This window comes from Triticum aestivum, chromosome 7D (assembly GCF_018294505.1).
Source record: "Triticum aestivum cultivar Chinese Spring chromosome 7D, IWGSC CS RefSeq v2.1, whole genome shotgun sequence".
In the NCBI taxonomy this organism is placed as follows: Eukaryota; Viridiplantae; Streptophyta; class Magnoliopsida; order Poales; family Poaceae; genus Triticum; species Triticum aestivum.
In genome coordinates, this window is record NC_057814.1 from 49,178,419 (window position 1) to 49,202,200 (window position 23,782).

The 23,782-nt window shown below is 47.4% G+C and overlaps 2 protein-coding genes across 2 annotated transcripts; both read left to right on the forward strand.

Moving 5' to 3' along the window:
- Positions 1-6,469: 6,469 nt before the first annotated feature.
- LOC123167230 (UDP-glycosyltransferase 91C1-like) lies at positions 6,470-8,291 on the forward strand. The gene is made up of 2 exons (XM_044585062.1): positions 6,470-7,046; positions 7,127-8,291. The coding sequence occupies exons 1-2, from the start codon at positions 6,621-6,623 to the stop codon at positions 8,156-8,158; spliced, it is 1,458 nt and encodes a 485-aa protein (XP_044440997.1). The 5' UTR covers positions 6,470-6,620; the 3' UTR covers positions 8,159-8,291.
- A 4,191-nt stretch (positions 8,292-12,482) lies between these two features.
- On the forward strand, positions 12,483-15,864 carry LOC123170752 (cathepsin S-like). The gene is made up of 4 exons (XM_044588527.1): positions 12,483-12,524; positions 13,312-13,489; positions 13,632-14,041; positions 15,487-15,864. The coding sequence occupies exons 1-4, from the start codon at positions 12,483-12,485 to the stop codon at positions 15,862-15,864; spliced, it is 1,008 nt and encodes a 335-aa protein (XP_044444462.1).
- The last annotated feature ends 7,918 nt before the right edge of the window (positions 15,865-23,782 follow it).

The following is a 23,782-nucleotide window of genomic DNA, read 5'->3' on the forward strand; positions in this document are numbered from 1 at the left end:
CCGCTTTCCTCAAAAGGCGACCTCAAAGAAGAAGTGTACGTGGAACAACCCCACGGCTACGAGAAGAAAGGCGGAGAAGGGAAAGTTTACAAGCTCAAAAAGGCACTTTATGGGTTGAAGCAAGCGCCAAGAGCTTGGAAGGCAAAGTTAGACCGAAGTTTGATCTCGTTCGGGCTTAAAGATGCGACCAAAGGAGAGTGTTGCCGTCAACCTACGGATGAGCTGACGCTAAGAAAGGCGATCCATGAAATGCTACGAAGAACGAAATCGTTACCAAGGGTAAAGCATACGGGCAATCGTGTTTGGGATCCAGGTTGGACCGATGATGTCATGTTAGGGGGGGGTGAATGTGAGCGTTAAACACGACGGCAATACATGTACGTGTTTGTTTAGACTACAAGTGCATGTGCGTGTCCGTGTAGGTCTAGTGTTGAACACCGAATAGGATTAATACTATTTGGCAACTAGGCTGAGTATATATATATATATATATATATATATATATATATATATATATATATATCCATGTATTCCCCTTGTAAACATCAACCGATTAGAAAAGGCAATAAAAAACCAGACTCGAGACGAGCCTGTTGCAATCCATCGGCTTGTTACGCGTGTGTTCCGTCGAGAAAAGTTGCTAGGTTCCAAAGCTCGAATCGATCCTTTGTAGTACAAGTCGCCGGCCAGTGCAGTACTAGCTAGCTATAAAAATCAATCAAGCTGCTAGCTTGCTTGCTTGCTAGCTTGCACGTACTGCTCTTGTTGTTTTGGTGAATTGATTTATAGATCAAAAGCCAACACAGATTAGGGGCCACTAACAGACTCACGTAGGCCCCCGCATCGCCCTCCCGCTCGGGCGACTCTAGCGGCACCCAAGCCCAGCCGCTAGGCCCTCTGCCGCAGCTCTTTCCGTCCCCTCCGCTGCCGCTGGAGGAGGCCACCAGGCTAAGCTCAGCTGACAATGGTGGTGGAGGAGCTCCTTCCTCTCGCGGCGCAGCGTGGTATGGGGCATCTTGATTAGCGGGAGCGCGTGCCCCGGATCTGTGTCTCCACGGCACGTCGGGTTGCGGCGCCGGGCCATCTGTCTTCGGATCAACGGCGACGTGGAGGCCTGGTGGAGAGATCGGCGGCATGCATGATCTGGCCTCCGACAGATCTGGTCTAGTCGGTGCGGCCTGCTCGTTGCATGGCGGCAGAGAGCGGTGGCGGCTAATGCACACGATGCTAGACGGAGGTTCATCGAGCAAATAAGGGTGAAAACCTTGCTCTCAGCTAGTTGCCAAGACCGGCGATGGCAACACTTTTCTGTGTCGTCCTCCTCTTGAAGGCATCGCCGTGAAGAAGCTCTCGACATGTATCCTCGATCGGATGAGGGCAGCGCTCTTGTGTCGTTCTTCCCTTGGGAGTGTCTTTTTTGAAGGTGTACATTGGCTCGAGGGACCAGTGGACGCTTTGAGTGGTTGAACGGCGTTTCATGTGACGTATCGACGATGTGGAGTCTCGGCGGCGTGCCGCTGCAGGGTCTCGGTGACGGATGCGTGACGATGGACCCGCCTTGGGAGGTGGTATTGGCTGCTGTCGTGGTGGTATCGACGACAGACCTGGCAAGATGGATGCGTTGGTACTTCTTCTGAAGATGGATCGGTGGAAGACGACGGCGACGGCCTCTACAGCGTGCGCATGCGGTGCCCACTGAGAGTGCACTGGACTGGTGTTTTGCCCTAGACCTGAGGATTGCGGCTTGATTGAGGTCCGCAGTTTTATATGTTGCACTTTGGTGTGAGGTCTGGGAAGGCGGCCCTGACAATACACACCCTTTATCAAGTTGATAGGAGTAGCGACAGATATTGCTAAGATGGTGGCTTCAGAATTATTAATGTACTACTTTATAAGCTCTGGATTAGTAATTAATAAAATGGCTGCATGCATGGAGAGATAGGGGTCATCCTCCTTTTCGAAAATAAAATGTACACATGCGGAAAGCACTTGATCATATGCAATGAACATTGTTCAAACAAATGATGAATACATTTCAACACACTATGAACTTTTTTGGCACATTTGTCAAACACACCATGCTTTTTTTTCAAGTACACTATGAACGTTTTTGACCTGCGATGAACAGTTTTATATAGAGGATGAATATTTTTAAATACATTCCTTAAAATGAATTCACATAATACTCCCTTCGATCCAAAATAAGTGACTCAATTTTGTACTAACTTTATACATTTATTTTGGATCGAAGGGAGTATTATTTCAGGATTTTTTTAATACAGCAATAAAACATAAAAAGATTTTAACTTATTGAGCCGCGTTATGAGAGGCCCATATAGAAGTAGCATGGGCCGATCAGTCTGCAACCCATCGGCGCCACTCCGATACAAAACAGCAATCCGTGTATCCCTCGAAAACAGAAATAACCAATCCCTGCAGTCCTCCTGCCCCAACACGGTTTGGCAAGGATTATAATACCAATACAACCGCGGGCGCGTCAACCGGTGGATCTGCGGAGCAACTGCGAGCTTGATGGTGTCGCTTGGCATGGACATCGGCGAAGAGTACCTGCATCTGCCGCGAGACAGCGACCACGACGAGTACACGACCGAAGCGCTCTCCTCCTTGGAGGCGCTGCTGTTCGTATCCTCGCGGCCGCCAGGCGCCGCGGCTGGCATCATCCCACGCGTCAGCCTGGCGGGTGCTCCACGCAACTCGGATGTGGCGGCAGCGGTGGCAGGGGCGCTGAAGACAGTGGATGCGCCGTCCGACGGCCGCGGCTGCCCGATCTGCATGGACGACGACAAGGTGCTGTGGAAGGAGACGCCGTGCGGGCACCGGTTCCACGGGCGGTGCGTGGAGAAGTGGCTCAAGGCCAAGGGGAGCTGCCCCATGTGCCGGCGCCCGGTGGTGACGATGCCGACGACGCGGAGTGGTTCATGGAGCTCTCAGGAGTTGTAGACGCTTACCTCTTCCTGATGCTCAGCTATAGCCTCAGCCCTCAGGCAAAGATGGCAATTTACAATGAACTTAGGCCGGGGCTGAGAAAATCATTGCATCCGAAATAGTGGATGCATTTCATCGGATCCTGTTTCCACTTGAAAAGCACCTGATCTGTCCTACTTGTATGAGATGGGCTACACAAAATTATATTTGTATTTCGTTTTATTTTGGAGACACAACTCAAGCAGAGGGAGCAGCACCTGAATCTGTTTAACTGTTTATGTCTGCAACAGTATTGCTTTGTATCAGATTCAGTAGCAAATATGGACTGCAATCTTTCATGAACTTGTAAGGATCACAACGTGTAGTGTGTCTAGTATTTTGCTTGTTTCTGTACTTGCTGCGAATACACGTAAATAGAATGTGATCAGATTATGTCAGTAACCCAGAATGCATATAATCAAACACTCGGTGAAAGTTTGAAGGCCTGAACTTCGACTAGAGGATATGTTGTTATTTAGATGTCGTCAGAAAGCACTGGACAAGCCAGCAAGCAGGCTGGGCGACGAGTTATACTTTGAGAGGGAAAAATCATGCTGAAGATGGTAGGGGAGCAGGCACCAATGGTGTCATCCCCATCTCTAATGTTACTAGCTAGTCGCCGGAATCACCAACGGCATAAAAGCTTGATGTTGCCAGGAGCAAAGGAGGAGTGAGGACTTACAAGAATATTTCATTTTGAAGAACTGAGAGAAATATTGGCATCATAATAAGACTTAAAACCAAAGGAAATAAAAAGCAAGCCCAATAAAATAAAAAGCATATGCCATGGACACTTGATGAAGCTCCAGCTGTCCTGCAACGACAACGACCAACACCAAGGAGTGTCTTTCACGCCATCAATGGACGCCTCGATGCCGAGAGCCGGGAGATTGCAGCAACAGCCGCCCTTCCATTAGCCAGTAATCAGGAGTTGTCTGAGTCAACAGGTGGCATCGACCTAGCCAACATGAAAATTGACCAGAAGCTCCGCCACAAGGATGATCCTCAAACATATTCTTGCTGAGTTCTCCACCTACACCGTCGAAGAGTGCCACTGAACGGAGTAAGCTTCGAGAACAAGAAGTTGGAACGATACTAAATGCTTCAATCAACATGGGATGTAGCCGAAGCTGATCGATCAATAGAGACATGTAGTCGAAGGCACTACACAACCACCATGAAGGGGGGAGGAAGGGTGTGGATGCAGCTCCGTGACTGCGTAAGGAACCACTGCCGGAATACCCTTGCAGACACATAGAGGTCCAGAGCGCGAAAGGACGGTGCAAACCATGATTATACAACAAGTCGAAGGCAACACATCCATCAAGATAGTGGTGTCAAAGAAACTGACTTTGCCTGATCTGGATGATCAGATACTAGGGTTTCACCCGGAAACCATCCAATCCGAGTGTAAGAGTGTAGGTAGAACTCCATAGCCAGGCCTCCAAGGAGGTTTACGGTGCCCGAAACGCTATTGTGATCAGCCCAAGCACAATCTCGGGGAATGTTTTCTTAGGGCGGAACACAAATCTAGAATGCCACCGTAGTGGAACGAACACATCACTACGACGCTCACTTGCTAATCCCGACACCTCCATCTAGCCCAAGCTACCGCATGCATGCTTCTCAAGCAAAGCACCCAACACATCTACACATTGTCAACAATGAAGTCGGCTCCACGATCACTACTAGTTGGCGAGGATATGCGAAGGGCGACACCACCAACAAGGTGGTGGGGATGGAGGGAAAACTACCAGTGCCCATTAGCAGAGAGGCTGCAGGGGATGGGGCACCATTACTACAAGGGTGGTCAGATCTGAAGTTAGCGATCAAACATTTGCCGCCGATGCCCAATGCAGCATGTTAGAGTTCCGATCTACGATACACTCAAATGCACCAGATGCAAGGTAATTGGTAGTTTGATTACAAGCACCGGTGAGCTAAAGAGGGGAACCAGAGAAGGAAGAAGATGAGAGACAAGGTGGAAGAGAGAAGATCCGGCTGTCATTTCAGTCGCGATCGGATGCGTAGCTATTTCCTTCTCTCAGGTATTCGTATGTGGCAGCGCTAGCTCTTTCACATATAGGCTCACCTTTTTCCTCAGTCAATGTGCTGGACAAAAGGGCATTCCCAAGTATGGACGTGTTACGGAAGGTTCCTAAGGCCTCGTACAATGCTTGGTGCTTCCTAAAATAAACCTAATAATTTTAACCACTAGTTCTTCTCTCAACAAGTGGGGTACTTAATTACGTGTCTACCCTCTACAAGAAGCTTCAAAGCTTACGAAAAAAATGATTTCTTTCTCTAAGCAGCACACACTGTACAACGCCTAACATGACAACCCGGGAGCGGGTAGCCACATGAAATGCGAAAAGGGTACATCAGCACCACAATTGTTGCACTATAGTACAGAACGGGAGAATTAATTTTTGTGTGATATATGATTGGACGTTTACAATCAGCCAGAACAAATTCCTCCCATTGAGTTCATATCCAATGCAAGAGGTTTCCCATGCTTCCATCATGGACCCACACTTTATCAATTCATTTCATTTGCTTGGTAGCACAAACAAATCAGTATATGAAACTAAGTAGCAACCTCAACGCAATGAAGAACGGAGGACATTCTGCAGGAGCGGCGGCTGCAATATTTGAGGATTGTTTTTTTATGGCTTGTGATTTTCCTCGTATTAGTTTTGAACATTATAATAGAGAAGCAAACAAAGTAGCTCATGAGCTTGCTAGAATAGCTAAATGTTCCATGACTAGGGATTGGATTGAGGAGCCGATGAAAAATACTGTACCTCTTCTTATGGACGATGTAACCATTATTTCTAATTAATAAAGCTGATGCTAAAAAAAAGTAGCAACCTCAACGCAGCATGGCGCGCGCAACGATGCTCCGTCGTCCGCACCATGAGCAGCTCGTGCGACTAGCAGCACGACGACCCCCGTTTGCAACAGCGTTACATAGGAGCATCCCCTCAGAACCCGACGAGATGCGGGGTTGTAGAACCACTAGCGCGTTGTGCTCGAACTCCGGTTTGTAGCACCACAAGCTCTGCCGATCCGGACAGATCCATGGCCAGCCGACACCGGATCAGAGCTAGAGAGGATTGGAGATCGGATAAACGGGAGATTGAAGTCGCGTTCGCGGGGGGGGGGGGGGGGGGGGGGGGGGGGTGTTTGAAGACGTGTTCGTGGGTGGGGCCGTGGCAAGCTGTGAAGGAGGTTTACGTGACTGAATAATCAGTCGGTTGAAATGGAGAGTTTTTCGAGACCTTTTCGGTTTCATGTTCAATGAAATTGCGTCTCGATTTTTGGATAATAAACAAAATAGCCCCAGATATTTTTTTGGCTCCTGGCCCTCGCAATGTTGCGTCGGAATCTTGGTCCAGGCCTGTACGGTGCAAGGCCCACCCTTGTGACCACATGGGGGGCAAAGTCCCTGTCCCACCACCTCTATTGGGTAGCCCACTCAGCTCCCACGCTCCATTATTTAGTTAGCTCGTGTTGCTCAAGATCTTCTCAAAAAAAAAGAAAAAAAGCTCGTGTTCCTCATGAAAATATAGTACGTCAGCGACACCAAGCCTCTGTTTTGTTATACTCCATCGGCCCATTGCGAGCAGATAGAAATGGCAGCGGCGGCTGACGGCGCCGGTGCGGGCGGGCTGGAGGTGGTGGTCTTCCCGTGGCTGGCGTTTGGGCACATGATCCCTTTCCTGGAGCTCTCCAAGCGCCTCGCCGCAAGGGGCCACGCCGTCGCCTTCGTGTCAACGCCGCGGAACCTCGCCAGGCTGCCGCCCGTGCCGGCGCACCTGTCTGCCCGCATCCGCTTCGTGGCGCTGCCGCTGCCGGCAGTGGAGGGCTTGCCGGAGGGCGCCGAGGCCACGTCTGACCTGCCACCCGACAAGGTCGAGCTGCTCAAGAAGGCCATGGACGGCCTCGCCGGCCCGCTCGCGTCCCTCCTCGCGGACGCCGTCGCCGCCGGCAGGAGGCCTGACTGGATCATCCTTGACTTCTGCCACCACTGGGTCCCGCCCATCGCCGACCAGCACAAGGTATCAAGCTGTACGCCATCTCCACCTATGCACGTATGTGCGGGTCATGTTTGACAGCGGATGATGGATCGTATGTGCAGGTGCCATGCGCCGCGCTCCTCTTCTTCCATGCCGCCAGCATGGCCTTTATCGGGCCGCGGTGGGCGAACGACGCGCACCCGCGCACGAAGCCAGAGGACTTCACCGTGCCACCCAAGTGGATCCCCTTCCCGTCCACCACCGTCTTCCTCCACCATGAGGCCCGGCGGATGCTCGCGGACAACTTCGGTGAGAACGCGTCAGGCAGGTCGGACACTGACCGTTTGTGGGACGTGTTCGAGCGTTGCCGCCTCACCATCCACCGGAGCTGTCGCGAGCTGGAGCCTGGAATGTTCACCCTCCTCTCTGAACTCTTGCGGAAGCCCGCCGTCCCTGCCGGTATCCTGCTGCCGGGGGCGACCGACGACCGTGACGAAGACGACTGGCAGAGCAGCTCAGGTGGCGTCCTGCGTTGGCTCGACGACCAGCCTCCCAAGTCAGTCGTCTACGTCGCTCTGGGAAGCGAGGCGCCACTGACACTAGAGAACATCCATGAACTCGCGCTCGGACTAGAGCTCGCCGGAGTGCGCTTCCTTTGGGCGCTACGCAGGCCGGCCGACACCAACAACAAGCAGGAGCTGTTGCCGGCCGGGTTCGAGGAGCGGACGCGGGCGCGAGGTTTGGTCTGCACAGGGTGGGTGCCGCAGGTGAAGGTGCTCGCTCACGGCGCCACGGCCGCGTTCCTGACGCACTGTGGCTGGGGCTCCACCATCGAGAGCTTCGCCTTCGGGCTTCCGCTGGTCATGCTGCCTTTCCTCACCGACACGCCTATGATCGCGCGGGCCATGGCGGAGAGAGGAATCGGCGTGCAGGTGGCGAGGGACGAGAGCGACGGCTCTTTTGACAAGCACGGCGTCGCCGAGGCGGTGCGACGCGTCATGGTGGACGGCCAAGGGAAGGAGGTGTTCGCGACCAACGCCAAGAAGTTGAAGGAGCTTGTGGTGGACGAGGGGCGCCAGGAGCAGTACATCCACGAGCTCGAAGAGCACCTGAGACGCTACAAAGAAGCCCGGAGCAGTACATCGACGAGTTGATTTGATCTCGTTTATCTTATCGTTGGATCGATGATTTTTTTGTTCTGATAAAGGGCAATCGATGAAGTTGATACTACTCCCTCCGTTTCTTTTTAATCTGCTTATAAGATTTGATCAAAGTCCAACTTTGTAGGAAAAAATATCAACATCTATCATACTAAAATTATATGTTATGAAAATTAATTTCCTGATGCATCTAACAATAATAATTTCATATTATGAATCTCGATATATTTTTCTATAAACTTAATCAAAATTAATAAAGTTTGACTTTGACCAAATCTTATATACATACAGACTAAAAAAAGGAGGGAGTACTAGCTAGCACAACTGACCACTCCAACAACAAGCTGTGAAGAGCTAGCTACAGACGGCATGATTGCACACAACAAACTAAGGTCCCAAATTCTGTGCACATTCATTCTCTCAAGTACTCCGGGCCAAACACGGCAGTAACAGTCTTGCAGAACTTATACAGGTACTCTAGGCATGTAGACTCGCTCATACGGACGTACTCGTCAATGAGATCACCTGGCACTCTGTATGCAAGCATTCAGATGGCAGCAGTGCATTTCTGATAAGAGGAGAAACCAATCTTGCCGACGGCATCCTCTTTGCACTCGAAATAGTCATCATAGCCGACCATCCCCTCTCTAATACGGTTGAAAAGACGCCTACTCATACGAAAACGGTGGCAGAATTTTTGATGTTTGAACAACGGGTTTGTTGTATCAAAGTAGTCCTTTCAAAGAAGGAAATGCCCACTCTCTCGGTTGCGATTCAACGCCGGGAGGTGGCCCGGAATGGAGCCACGGAACAACGGCCGCTGGCTGTTGAGGTGGCGATGGACCAACACGGCAGCCAATATCTCCACCTCGTTGTCGGACGACGAATCGTCGGAGTCGCAAAGGAAACTGTGAAAAAAGAACTCATCGGCGGAGTCCATTTTGTACCTTGGCAAACTGTCGAATAGCTTGCGGGCGTCGATGAAGGAGACGGCCGGCGAGGGGAGTCACGGCGCGCACGAACCAGCTAGCTGCGCTGCCGGCGTCTGACGAGGGGGCCGGCGTCCGACGAGCGTGCCCGTCGGATTTGGGCGAGGCGGCTTCTTGGTCGCGGGCGGCTGTGCGGTGGGGGAAGCGGGGTTGGGAAGCAGTTTGCTCCCCGGCGGCAAGACGGTGGTGGCTGGCGACGGGGGAGTGGGCGGTGTTGCTGTGCGGATGTGGAGGTGGCGGCACCTGGCAGAGTCGCCGGCAAAAATGGGCGGCGGCGTCGGCGACGAAGGAGGCGGGCGAGGGTTGCTGTTGGTTGGGGGTGAGGGGGGAGGCCAATGTGCCACCGACCAGCGAGCCCGGGAAGAGGAGAAGGCGACCGTGCGCGTGTCCTCACCGACGCTAATCGGCTAAAAAATGGGCCGGGAACGGGTCGCCCGCGGACGAAAAACGGACGCGCGTCTGTTTGGGTCGGCGCATTGGGCCGCCTTTTGTGTCCGCGGCACCCAAACGAACGGCGGCGGACGAAATGAGTCGCCTCATTAATGTTGCTTTTAAGAGGTAATAAAATGTCCACCAATTTTATTTTAGTTCGTGGGGGCTATGGGTACTTATGGATGCGAAAGATTGTCTGTGCGCATGCCTATGTTCAAGAATAGTCAGTTGGCCCTGCAAAAAATGTGTATAAATCTGTTACCGGAGCAAATTTGTGTGGGGGTGATTTGGCTAGCTGGGCAGGAGTTCTTTTGCGGTACCTGTAGGTGTATTGTCTGAAAACGCTGGAGTTTGTCGGCTGGCTGTGTGCTGGTAGCAGTTTCAGGGTGCTGTGCCATATGTGTGATACTGGTAGGCCCAGTTTCCTGTGAGCTCCGCATGTGTGGTTTTCAGTAGAACCAGCCTCATATGGATGGTTGCCGGGATTTCTTACGTAAAAATTGATGATCTGATTACTGTGTGCATGGCCCCAATTATTCTGTTGGTTCGTCACCTCGTGCTTGTCTGACGCATGAACAGGGTGACAGTGGGTGCCAATCGAATAGAGCGTGTGCCATGCGCAAACCCAATGGGGGCTCTCGAGAACAGTGGCGGACACAACAATAAAATGAAGGGTGTGCATACTCTAAAAAAAATTCTACCTAATCCAAGTGTCAGACAAAATTTGGCGAAATAATAACATGAATAACTCAATTCAAATCTCGGGCACCACTGTGAGTGAGCGCCGCTCTCTCGCTCACTCACAGTGGATTGAGCTATTTATATATCTTAGATTTTTTGGGTGTGCCACGGCACACCCGCAGGTTCCACCAACTTCAGTTGGTTTTTATAGCCGTGGCAAAGAAAAATGAACCATGTTTGTAATTCTTTGACTATGTTTCTTACTTGCTCAATAATGTTGGAGTTTCTTGTAAGCGTCATGACATGCTTCGAGATGTTAGAGCTCATAAGGTTTTGGAAGCACTTGAAATGAGTGAGATTGAAAGTGGAAGTGGGCTAAATCAAGAGACGGGACCAGCTAGACTCGGCGATACTCGTTGGGGTGCTCATTTTAAAACCATTACGCACATTGTTAGCATGTATTCCACAATCCTTGAAGTACTTGATGCTATTGGAAAAGATCCTTCACAAAAAGGTGAGTGGACAAGAATACGTGGAGTTGCTCAAGCCTTTTAATCATTTGACTTTGTTTTCAATCTTCACTTGATGCTTGTTACTCTTGGCTATACAAATGAGTTGTCCCAATCTTTGCAAAAGAGAGATCAAGATATTGTTAGTGCAATGAGACTTGTTAGTTTGGCAAAGAGTAGAATGCAACACATGAGGTCTCATGGTTGGGAAGAATTTCTTGCAAAGCTAACCTTATTTTGCAACAAACATGACATTCAAGTTCCTTTGTAGGAGGATACTTATGAGCCTCATGGAAGATCACGTCGGTATTATGAATTACAAACAAATGATGATCGTTATAGAAAAGAAGTATATCTTGGTGTTATTGATCAAACCATTCAAGAGCTTGACAACCGGTTTGATGAGGTTAATACTGGGTTGCTTATTTGCATGTTGGCTCTGAATCCCCTCAATTCATTTGCTTCTTATGATGCACTCAAGGTAATGAGATTTGCTGGATTCTATCCCATGGACATATGAAGCACATATTTGATAAGGCTCTAATTTCAACTTGCTAATTTTATTGATGATATGAAACAATATGATAGGTTTAGAAATGCAAGTAATATTTGTGAGCTCTCTATTATGCTTGTTGCAACAAAGAAGCATGTTCTTTATGATTTGGTCTACTTACTCATCAAATTGTTATTGATTTTACCGGTGACGACGGCGAGTGTTGAAATAGTATTTTCAGCAATGAATCTAGTGAAAAGTAAGTTGAGGACTAGTATGGGGGCTGATCGCTTGAATGATTGCTTGGTGACATTTATTGAACGACATGTGTTCATGAAACTAAGTGAAGATGACATAGTTCATGCTTTCATGGCAATGCAAAAACGTAGAGTTACCTAGTGATGTAATTTTCTACTTGTGCTTCTTTCACGTAAGACTATTGATATTGTAATTGAGCACATTTGAGATATATTTTGTGAGCTAAATTGTTGTGAGATTTGAAATGAGCTATTCATGTTATTATTTTGCCATATTTTTTCTGACACTTGGATTAGGTAGAAAAAATTAGAGTGTGCACACCTTTTATTTTATTACTGGGTCCGCCACTGCTCTGGAGGGTATTAACTGCTCGTTCTTGTTGGCTGGTGCCATGTGTGCACCATGCATGTATGGTCCGTGCTTGTATGCTTGAATTCAAAAACTGAAATAGGCGGGGAGGGACAAGGGGTCGCCGTTTGCAATCTATTTATACCTTGCAAGACTGGGGGAGGTGGTGGGGTGGAATGAGAACTGTTGGACTTGTGAATAAAGAGCCGGAGGGCGAAGAGCTTCAAAAAAAATGTTGGACTCGTGAAGGCCGCACATTATTAAATTAGTCTCGTCTGGCTTCGGTCGCACGACTGTGATATCGGTACAGTACCGATCCCAACCGGACCAACAGAAGTGGCAAACGCCTAGATCGTAGGTATATAGATATAAATATAGATATATAGATAAATTGATAGATATAGATAGATAGACAGATTTTGATCCTAATCCAGAGTACGATTTCCCTCGTGCAGCAAAGCATGCAACCTCTCCCTGCCTGTCTCTATATATCTGCATTCGTTTGGTCTCATCAGCCACACACCAACGTATAACAACAAATGAAACCTTACACAACATCATCTGAGAGACATCGGAGAGAAGCTATTATAGAGCACTGACAGTTGACGATGGCGCTGGCCAAGACCATTGTGCTACTGCTGTGCCTCAGGGTGGACACGGTCCGGGCCGGTCCGGTCCCTGACCGAGCCGTCCTTTGGACCGGCCGTCGGCGGTCCGGACCGGACCGGACCGAGCAGCGCCGCGGTCCTGTTTCCAGGGACCGGACCGGCAGGGACGAAGCCCGAGCCGGACCGAGCGGCTCGTTTGGACCGGCGGGAGTTCACCGCAGAGCACACGCCGGAGCGTGGCGACGCGGGGAGGGCGCTGGAGGCAGCGGGGCTCGCCGTGGAGATGTCAGGCAGCTTTGGAAGATCCAGAGGGTGCTAGAGGAGCCAAGAAGATTACCAGAGCGAGCTCATCGGCGACGAATTTGGCACGATGCCCGATGGACGGAGATGAAAAAGACAATGCCCGATGCAGGACCTCCCACGTCGTGTTCGTTGGTGTATACGAAAGATCCGAGTGGGGCGCGTCCAGTGGACATAGTTCCCAGGGCCAGCGAGTCCAGTGGCCACGCGGACGACGGCCCCTGCGGCAACAGACATAAACGGCGACAGTTTCTTCAGCCCCCGCCATGCCTGGGCCGCCACGCCCCCGCCACGCCCTTCGCCACGCCCTCGCCACGCCCCCGCCACGCCCCGCCACGCTCTCGCCATGCCCCGGCCACGCCCCCGCGACCGTTCTTCGGGCCGCTCGGTCGGCTCGGTTAAAGCCCGGACCGGACCGAAGCTTTGTCAGGCTGGATTGCTGAGCTCGGACCGGCCGAATTTTTGAGCTGGCCAGGACCGAGCGAGCCACGAGCCGGTCCGAAAGACCGCTGGTGTCGTCCACCCTGAGCTGTGCCTCATAGGCACGGCAGGAGGCGCATTGGGACGATTATGCATCCCGCCCCCAAGGTCGGCAGCCAGACCACCACGCTTAGCCACCAATGCCATTACTCCTACCACGCCACGGCCTTCGCTTGACTGGCGTGCGCGTGGTGCTGTCACGCCGGTTATCTTCCAGGGACAGATCGGTATGGTGATCGAGGTTGTTGCTTGCTCGGTACTTGTCTATAAACTACTACCACTACGCGCGCAGTACATGAATGGAACCTTCATTTGTCACTTCGTCCATTCCATAGCCAATATAACTAATCTACCCGGACGTGCACACAGGTTCCTGCTGGGCTATATCGTCTGTGGGTGCCATTAAGGGGCTACACAAGATCCAAACTGGAAGACTTGTCAGGCTGTCGAGCCAGCAGATATTCGACTGCTCCAACAAAAGTATGGCCGACTCGGACCTCAAGGCGTTCGACTGGGTCGTCCGCAACGGAGGTGTCGCCTCAGAGGAGACGTACCTGTACGTGGGACGAGTCCAAGACTGCAAGCGGGAGAAGCTGCATTTGATCTCCGCATCCATCAGAAGCTACAAGATGGACATCCGCGACGAGCTCGACCTCTTGGCCGCCGACTCTTACAAGCCGGTGTCCGTCAGGATGTGGCTCGACCCACCAAGCTTCTACAACTACACAGGGGGCATCTTCACGGGATCATGCGGGAAGGAAGCCCATGGCATGTTGCTGGTGAAGGAAATATGCTCTAAAGGCAATAATAAAGTTGTTATTTATATTTCCTTATATTATGATAAATGTTTATTATTCATTCTAGAATTGTATTAACCAGAAACTTAGTACATGTGTGAATACATAGACAAACAGAGTATCACTAGTATGCCTCTACTTGACTAGCTCGTTAACCAAAGATGGTTAAGTTTCCTAGCCATAGACATGAGTTGTCATTTGATTAACGGGATCACATCATTAGAGAATGATGTGATTAACAAGACCCATCCGTTAGCTTAGCACGATGATCGTTTAGTTTGTTGCTATTGCTTTCTCCATGACTTATACATGTTCCTATGACTATGAGATTATGCAACTCCCGAATACCGGAGAAACACTTAGTGTGCTATTGTGACGCTCGGATAATTAAGCTACAGTAAACCTCCGCTAATGATGCCACGTCACCTCGGTTACTGTTGATAAACTCACGTCAGTTCGAAACCCAGTTCAAATTTCAAATTTAGAATAAAGGCAAACAATAAAAGTTTTCAAATATTAAAAACTAAATGTTTGGGTGGAGCCCAATAATGCATAGGTAATTATGGTGGAGAAACCACACTTTTATAAAATGTTTAAATAAGCTAAAATGAATAAAACGGTAGCAAAACCAATATTTAAATGCTTTTATAATTAATAAAATTCTAAACTAAATTGTTTTGGGATAAAGCCTTTTGTGGCAGTGGGTTTTGTGGTATTACTAATTTAGGGATCATTTTAACATTAAGTAAAAACTAAACTTAAAAGAAAGTAAAATAAAAACAAAAAGGAAATAAATAAGAAAAAGGAAAAACAGAAAGGTAAGAAAAAGAAAAGAAACACCCCCACTGGATCACCCGGCCCAGTTAGCCAACCAGCCGGCCTAGCCACCCCCTGGCCTACAAGGCCACCTCCCCGAACCCTAACCCTCACCCGATCCCCACTTCCCCCACTCTCCCCTCACGACGCGCCCCTCCCCCCGATCCGATCTGGATCGGGGCCCGAACGGCTGCGACCCCGCCGTTGCCCGACGCCGTCACCGGACCCTGCCGCCGCCCGGAGCCTCCCTCGCCGGATTGCCTCCCCATCGCCATCGTCCCCGTCGACCTCCTCAACCCCCACTGCCCTGTGCCCTGCAACCCCTTGTGAGGCCCCCTCCTTCTCCTCTACCCCGCGTCCCGCCTCGCGCGCACGCGCCCGCTCTGCACGGTCACCGCGCGCCCGCGCCGTCCCGCACACGCTGCGCCCACCTCTACCTCGACCCACTCCGGCCGCGCCCGCGCTCCCGTCGCGGCCTGCTAGCCCCACCACCACGCCGACTGCAGCTCTCCCCTGACCGTGAGCCGCTCCTCCTCTGCCACCCCTCTCCGTCCGCCCACGCCCAGTGCCTACACCTGCGCTCGCCATCGCCACGCCTAACCCGCACGCAGTCTCGCGCGGCCCCGCTTCTCGCAAGCCCCTCCCCGCTGCTACCCTGCCGCTGCTCGCGCTCCGCACCGCCCCGGTTGCTGTCGCGCGCGTGCCCGAGTCCTCGTCGCCTCGCTCTCGCCCTGCCGCCGGTGCTCGCCTCATTTGCTGCCGCCTCCTACAGCTGCAGCTCTGCTGCCCTCCTCGTCGTGGCCTCGCCGTTGCTTAGCATCGCCGACCCGCCGCCCTTCGCCGGCGCCGTCCGCGGCCGGCTCGTTGTGGCCGCGCTCCGGCGGGCCACTCGCCCGCGCCCCGATTTTGCCCGTTCGGGCGTGGCGCCTGCCAGCGCCCGCACGCTCACGGGGCTTCGCCCGCTGCCCGCCAGCGCCCGTGCCCGTTAGGGGCCTCTAGCCCATTGATGGCCGGGCCCCACGCCCCAGAACGTCTATTAAAAAAAGGATTAAAAATAATAATCTAGTTAATTAACTAGATTAATAACTTAATTAATCCTGTTTAGTTAACCTAATTAACCATTGTTAATTAATTAAACAGTAAATAGATTAGTTAAATCCTGATCTATTATATATTAAAAGTAATATAAGATGAATTAAGAGCCAGAGAAATAACAAAGAATATTCCACGTTAATCAGATATTACCAGCCCTCGATCTGGCAAATATTCATTATAAAATATTCTTAGCCATTCATTCTGCGTAACAACATAATTTGATGGATCCAGTCTAACCTGCAAATAAAATCATGTGTCCAACACGTCTAACTTTTTTTTAGTTGGTCTAACACGTCTAACTAGAGTCCTAATGAAACATGTCTACTTACCTACTAGGCGTTCCCCTCAAAAGTAAACAACTAGGCGTCTATGTTTACAAAAAAAACTACTAGGCATCCACGTTTAAAAAATAAACCTAATAGGTGTCCAACACTTCTACAATACAATGAGATCTTACATATATATGTCCATGTATCCAACACGTGCACAATATTGATCTGTTAATTTCATAAAAACATTAATCTATTCATAAATCCAAATTATCTCTTGTATATATACGTTCGTATCAATACAAAAAGTTTAATATTTTTAATCATAAAAATTAAAATATATGTTATATATCTATCTATTATTATGTATAAATAGTGCTTGACCGGTTAACCAGAAAAAATAAAATAAGTTAGAAAATCATACAAAAATTAGAAACATCCGACCATTAATCTGGTGGACCAATGAAATATAACCATTAGATTTACGTAACTGCATGCATGTAATACTGATGGACCCAAAACCCACCTTTACTACACGCATGTCTCAATTAAATCTAAAAGAAAAATTACCCTGTGGGAAAAGACAAAATAAAATAAACATGTAAGCCAATTGATCCTCCCTACGTCTGCACGCTACAATTTATCTGCATGTCGCTACAGAAAAGATTAAAATGTAGATCTCACGTCTCAAAACACTGCTACATCTGGCTTATCCTTTTTGAGGATACACCCCACGGCCGCTTCAGAAAAGATAAATAAAACTAGATCTCACGTTCCCAAAAAAATACTTCTACATCTCAAGTAGTTCTTTTTAGGATACATGTCACGTATCCTGACAATACAATGACAATAGGAAAGACACGCTTCACCCAAAAAACTGGAGAACGATACGACTCACTTGGCTAATAAACCATTTAAGCTGGCTAACAAATCATTAGATTTATGTAATTGCACGTAAAACTGGTAGATCCAAAATTCACAAGCAGTTTGGAAATATTTCTTTTACTAGACGCATTACTCAATTATATATGTAAAAGCTAAAAGTCCCGCCGAAAACTAAAAGAAAAAAAACTACAACTGAGATGAGAGATCCATCCTACGTGCTCATTTTACATCTATCTACACGCCCCTTCACAAAAATTAAAAGAAAAACTATCATATATCATGTGTCTACAAATAAACTCCTACATCTCTCATATAGGCTATAATGATTAATTAGGAAAGAAGAACTTGCCCTAAAAATATAAAGAGGATGACATACTTAAAAAAAAGCGGCATACTTTTTTTTGCTGGATAAAAAAAAAGCGGCATACTTGGCTACACGCATGGTGAAATTTAAATTAAGTACTACTAATCTGAAAAAATTAGAGTACTGCTTCTTACGTAGTCTAATACCAATTTGTGTTCTACAACTCTGATTGGTTTAGCATGACTAAGAGGGTGCACTAAAGGGAGTACTTGCGTCGTTCAGCATCATATTGGAATATATGTGTGCTGTTATAATTGCATATACATGTGATTTTATGAGACTTTTTTAGGAATTATTACACGAGCCATTTTACTTCATCCACTTTTATAGAAACGACTAATGAGCCACAATCAAGTTAGTACTTCGATTCAGTGTCCTAACATAACATTATTTGCAACCAAATTGGTGACTTACACAAGACACTGCATAAATTATTCAGATTACCAAAATAAGTAACTATTTTTAAATGTAACTATTTATTTCATTGAAAAAGATCCCACAATTAAATGGCACTTCAATTTTCGAGTTTATTACAACATGATCAAAACATTAACTAAAGCTCATAACATAACATATCTGATGGCAAAATTGTTGAGTTAGTATACAAAGACAAAATAATTACTCTACTAGACATACACAATATTTTTAATATTCTACTTAAAAGGTATAAAATAGTTTCACTATTCTTTTTGAAAGGTTGATTTTATTATGACATGTAATTGTTTACATTCATCGGTCCTTACTCAGCATATGGATCGAATAAGAATTATGGTCCCATACAAGCCACTGCCATTTATTGAACCAAAAAAAGTTTTATTGAGTTTTCCAGTCCTTACTCAGCATACAAATCGAATATGAATATCAAATTTAGAAGTGGTCACAAAATCACGCTATTCATTTCTAATCCCATAATATGAATATCAAAAACTTTATTTTCCCAAAAAAATCTGTTATATATAAAAAGTGCTTGATGGGTTAATCAGGAAAAAGATAAATAAGCTAAAAATTACCACAATAATTAGAAATATCTGGTCGTTTATTTGGTGGACCCAAAACTTAAAAGACGTAATGAATAGATTAGATCTAAGACTGCTCCATCTCAAAAAGGAAGAAAATACAATTATCCTTTTTGGAATACCCTTAGCCTATACGTGCGGCTGAATCCTACCTACTTTTTTTGGAATAAAGTCGCATACACACCCATGGTTGGTACGTCCATTACGAAATAGAGGGAGGAAAAAAAGGAAACAACGTCTAAGGAAACAAACTACACAAAGTTCTGTCCGGAGCAAAAATAATAGGCCCACATACAAGTTGAGTTCAATATGGACACCGCATATAGAAATAGATTGTAGATATATTATCCAAGGACTAATATCCAAGGCCAGCTGCCAATGTCGATCCCAAGCACGAATAAAGTGGATAGGCATAAAAAGTTAATATTTTCACTACCTTAATTACACCAGTTCAACAATAAAAACACGGGAAAAGGATAAGAAAAAGAGGGAAATATGATAGGAATAGGGAAGGAAAAAAAGTTTGACCTGGAGGCGGAAGATGGCAGCCGCTATTGAGGACAAAGACGACGTGTCGACCGGCCTTGATTTTCATTAATATGGATGTGTCTTCTGGAGGATGAACTCAATCCGAATCCAAGCTGGCTACAGGAGATGAGATCCATGCCCACAACGAATAAACAACAGCACCAATGTTGCTCTTTGCATAGCTGTACATCAGCCGGCGGCATCATTCTGGGAGTCAACGGAGAAAGGAGCGTGTCTTTGCTCGAAGATTAGTTGGACATCAAACCGACAACAAAAACCCCGGAGAAAACGGAGAAAGGAAGGGAGAAATGGGACAAAGGGGATCGGGCAAGACCAACCTCTGTGTGAAGGTGTGAGAGATCCATGGACGCTGTGTGCATCTGCTTGAGTCTGTTGGGCTAAAAGCCCAATTAATCATTAAAGTATGAAAACGTTATTTTAATACAAATAACACCAATAATGATCTATGAGTTGTTCTAAAAAATTAACTATGACATAAAAAAACACCTATGATTAGTGTACATGATATAAGGAAAAAAACATAGTGCATATACTTCTATTTTGCGGTCATGTAAACTTTTTTAAAAATAAAACCATGCTAACATATACTTCATGGGAATGTGAATAAAAAGAAATAATCGTTAGAAAATCACCAATATTGACTCAAATTTGAGCATATGATACTTCTCATGAAATATACTACAAACAAGAAACTTTAATACGTCTAAACGGTATTGTCACGCCAACTGCACACATGTACACATCACTGCAGGCGCATTAGGCAAACCCGTGGATTCGAGCACGTAGCACTAAAATAATTCAGCAACGCCATAGCCTCCAGATATTTCCCCAAAATATTAAAGGGGTAAATCTTATATCCTTGAAATCACAACTTCACGACCAGCGCAAAGAACTTATATGAAGTATTTCCATCTAATTATATTAAATACTAGACCGCGTGAAGAGCGGGCCACTTTACTAGTTAGAATAAATAGAGTATGACCTGCAGGACCCACACGTCAGATTGACCCAGTCAACGCCCTGTTGACTGCTGATGTCATGATGACGTCAGGATACACTATTATGGATAATGTTAGAATTAAATAGATAATAATTTAAAAAATGATTTAAAATTTTAAAAATTAATAGAAAATAAACCGTAGTTCGGATGGAAAACCTTTGTACATGAAAGTTGCTCAGAACGACGAGACGATTCCGGATACGCAGCCCGTTCGTCCGCCACGCATCCCTAGCATAGAGAACACACAACTTTCCCCCTCCGGTTCATCAGTCCGAAAACGCGAAACACCGGGGATACTTTCCCGGATGTTTTCCCCCTTCGCCGGTATTACCCATCCCTGCGTTAGATCACCTCTAGCACGGCGTATTGCCATGTTATGCTTTGATTGCTCTCTTAATTATTGTGTTCCCCCTTCGTTACTTCTTTCCGGTAGACCCCGAGACCGCTGCCGATACCCCTGTGATCGACTACATCGACGACGAACCCTCCTTGCCAGAGCAACCAGGCAAGCCCCCCCTGATCACCAGATATCGCCTATTCTTCTCTATACTGCTTGCATTAGAGTAGTGTAGCATGTTACTGCTTTCCGTTAATCCTATTCTGCTGCATAGCCTGTCTTTGCCACTACTGTTGTTACCTTTACCTACAATCCTAAATCCTTAGTATAGGATGCTAGTTTTCCATCAGTGGCCCTACCTTCTTGTCCGTCTGCTGTGCTATACTATCAGGCTGTGATCACTCGAGAGGTGATCACGGGTATATACTATATACTTTATACATGATACATGTGGTGACTAAAGTCAGGTCGGCTCGTGGAGCACCCGCGAGTGATTCACGGATTGGGGGCTGAAAGGACCTTTGTCCCGACGGCCCACTGGGTGGATCTTTGTGGCGGAGCGACAGGGCAGGTTGAGACCGCCTAGGTGAGAGGTGGGCCTGGCCCTGGTCGGTGTCCGTGGTTACATCAATTAACACGCTTAACGAGATGTTGGTATTTGATCTGAGTCTGGCCATTTGGTTTATACGCAATAACCAACTACGTGGGAAAGATATGGGCACTCGACGTCGTGGTATCAGCCGAAGCCTTCGTGACGTCAGCGACTGAGCGGCGCGCGCCAGATTGGACCGCGTAACGTAACTTCCTTTGTATTGGAGGCTGCTTGGTCTGCTTCCGGCCGCCCTCGCAACGTGCAGGTGTGCAATGGGCGATGGGCCCAGACCCCTGCGCCATAGGATTTAGACCGGCGTGCTGACCTCTCTGTTGTGCCTAGGTAGGGCTGCGACGTGTTGATCTTCGGAGGCCGGGCATGACCCAGGAAAGTGTGTCCAACCAAAGGGGATCGAGCGTGTTGGGTAATGTGGTGCACCCCTGCAGGGAAGTTTATCTATTCGAATAGCCGTGTCCCTCGGTAAAAGGACGACCCGGAGTTGTACCTTGACCTTATGACAACTAGAACCGGATACTTAATAAAACACACCCTTCCAAGTGCCAGATACAACCCGGTGATCGCTCTCTCACAGGTCGACGAGGAGAGGATCATCGGGTAGGATTATGCTATGCGATGATACTTGGTGAACTTACCATCTACTCTCTTCTACATGCTGCAAGATGGAGGCTGCCAGAAGCGTAGTCTTCGACAGGACTAGCTATCCTCCTCTTATTCTGGCATTCTGTAGTTCAGTCCACCGATATTGCCCCTTTACACAGATACCCATGCATATGTAGTGTAGATCCTTGCTTGCGAGTACTTTGGATGAGTACTCATGGTTGCTTTTCTCCCTCTTTTTCCCCTTTCCATTCTTCTCGGTTGTCGCAACCAGATGCTGGAGCCCAGGAGTCAGACGCCACCTTCGACGACTCCTACTACACCGAGGGTGCCTACTACTACGTGCAGGCCGCTGACGATGACCATGAGTAGTTTAGGAGGATCCCAGGCAGGAGGCCTGCGCCTCTTTCAATATGTATCCCAGTTTGTGCTAGCCTTCTCAAGGCAAACTTGATTACTTACGTCTGTACTCAGATATTGTTGCTTCCGCTGACTCGTCTATGATCGAGCACTTGTATTCGAGCCCTCGAGGCCCCTGGCTTGTATTATGATGCTTGTATGACTTATTTTATTTTTAGAGTTGTGTTGTGATATCTTCCCGTGAGTCCCTGATATTGATCGTACACATTTGCGTGTATGATTAGTGTACGATTGAATCGGGGCATCACAAGTTGGTATCAGAGCCGACTACCTGTAGGAATCCCCCTTCCAAACTCCTTGTCCGAAGTTGAGTCTAGTCAGTGAAAACTGTTTTACTAACATGGCTGTGTGGCTTACGGGCCCACGTCCCCATTGGGTGATATTAGGATCTTTTTATTCCTTGACCTATACTCTGGGACTCTGATCTCTCCCCTATTCGGGTTTAATGAATTTACTAAAATCTAACTTTAGGATCTCGTTACTACTTCCTCCCGAAGAACCCCTCACTCCAGATGATTGCTCCGTGAACCAGAAGAATTCGAAGATACTCTTCGATATTCTCTCGAGACCTTGTGCCTGTCGCTTTTGCAATTCCCTACCACCAAAACATCCCTATGGATAAATACTTACACCTGTCGTTCTTACTTTTATTCCCAGTTGATCTTGTTATTACAAGATACCCCGAAATTCTCTCTAATGTTCCGAGAATACTTTGTGCCTACTGCCTTGCAGTTCTTGCCACATGAATATCCCTACGGATAATTTCTCGCACTTACCGAGTATCCACTCATCCCCAGTTGATTCATGTATGTCACCAATCTTCGAAATACCATTCGATCTTCCGAAAATCCTCAGGAGCCTATTGCTCTTGAAATTCTTGCTTGCTTGCATTATGGTTAATCCCATAAGCCTCGTAATCATATTGGCATCCCTTGTCATTATCATTTTGAGTCCGTTGATTCAAAATGTTGCGAATGCTTGTAATCCTCAATCAGATCCTAGAATTCATCCTTTCGGCTCAGACGTCATTTTAAACATAAACTGAATCTCGACCAATCAAATTGTTATCGATTTTACCCCTAAGCTTACTCAACTTATCCATCCTTAATCAGAGCGTTTGCTTCTGATACTTTGATTTGGAAATCATAATTCCTTCACATGTGAGCTTTGAATTAGCCAGTTGCTTCCATAATCCAATGCCTTCGCATTGTTTCTTCCTCTGGTTGTGTGCCGATACTCACATCAGCTTCGCTATGGATCGTCAGATCCTTTGTTGAAATATCATCCGACAGTGTCCTTCGTATACAAAAACCTCGAGAAGTTCTTTCCCTGATACATAATGCCTTCGGTAAATTGTATCCTCTCGTTTTGTCACCCATGCTCTACTATCGAGCTTGTGTTATTTACTATTGAAGTTTGTGGCATATGTTCCTAAGATGCCCCGATGGGTTGAACCAATGCCTTCCCTAATCTGTGTGAATCCGAAAGATTTCACGGGTCATACTTAGCTGGTATTGCACTAGGTAAAACTTTCAGCAACTAATGTCATTTTTGAAACACGAGAAGTGAATGGAAGGTTATGCATTGAAGAAGTGGGAGTCGACCTTGAACTTTGTGTTCATGCCCATGGACACGATGTAGATTTTATCATTAAAGCTTCTCTTAAATTAATTATTCCCTGGGTATAAGTTCATCTTATCTATGGGATCTGGCCTTTTGCAATCATGGTTCCGACCATGTTCTCCTTTAAATACCAATTCTC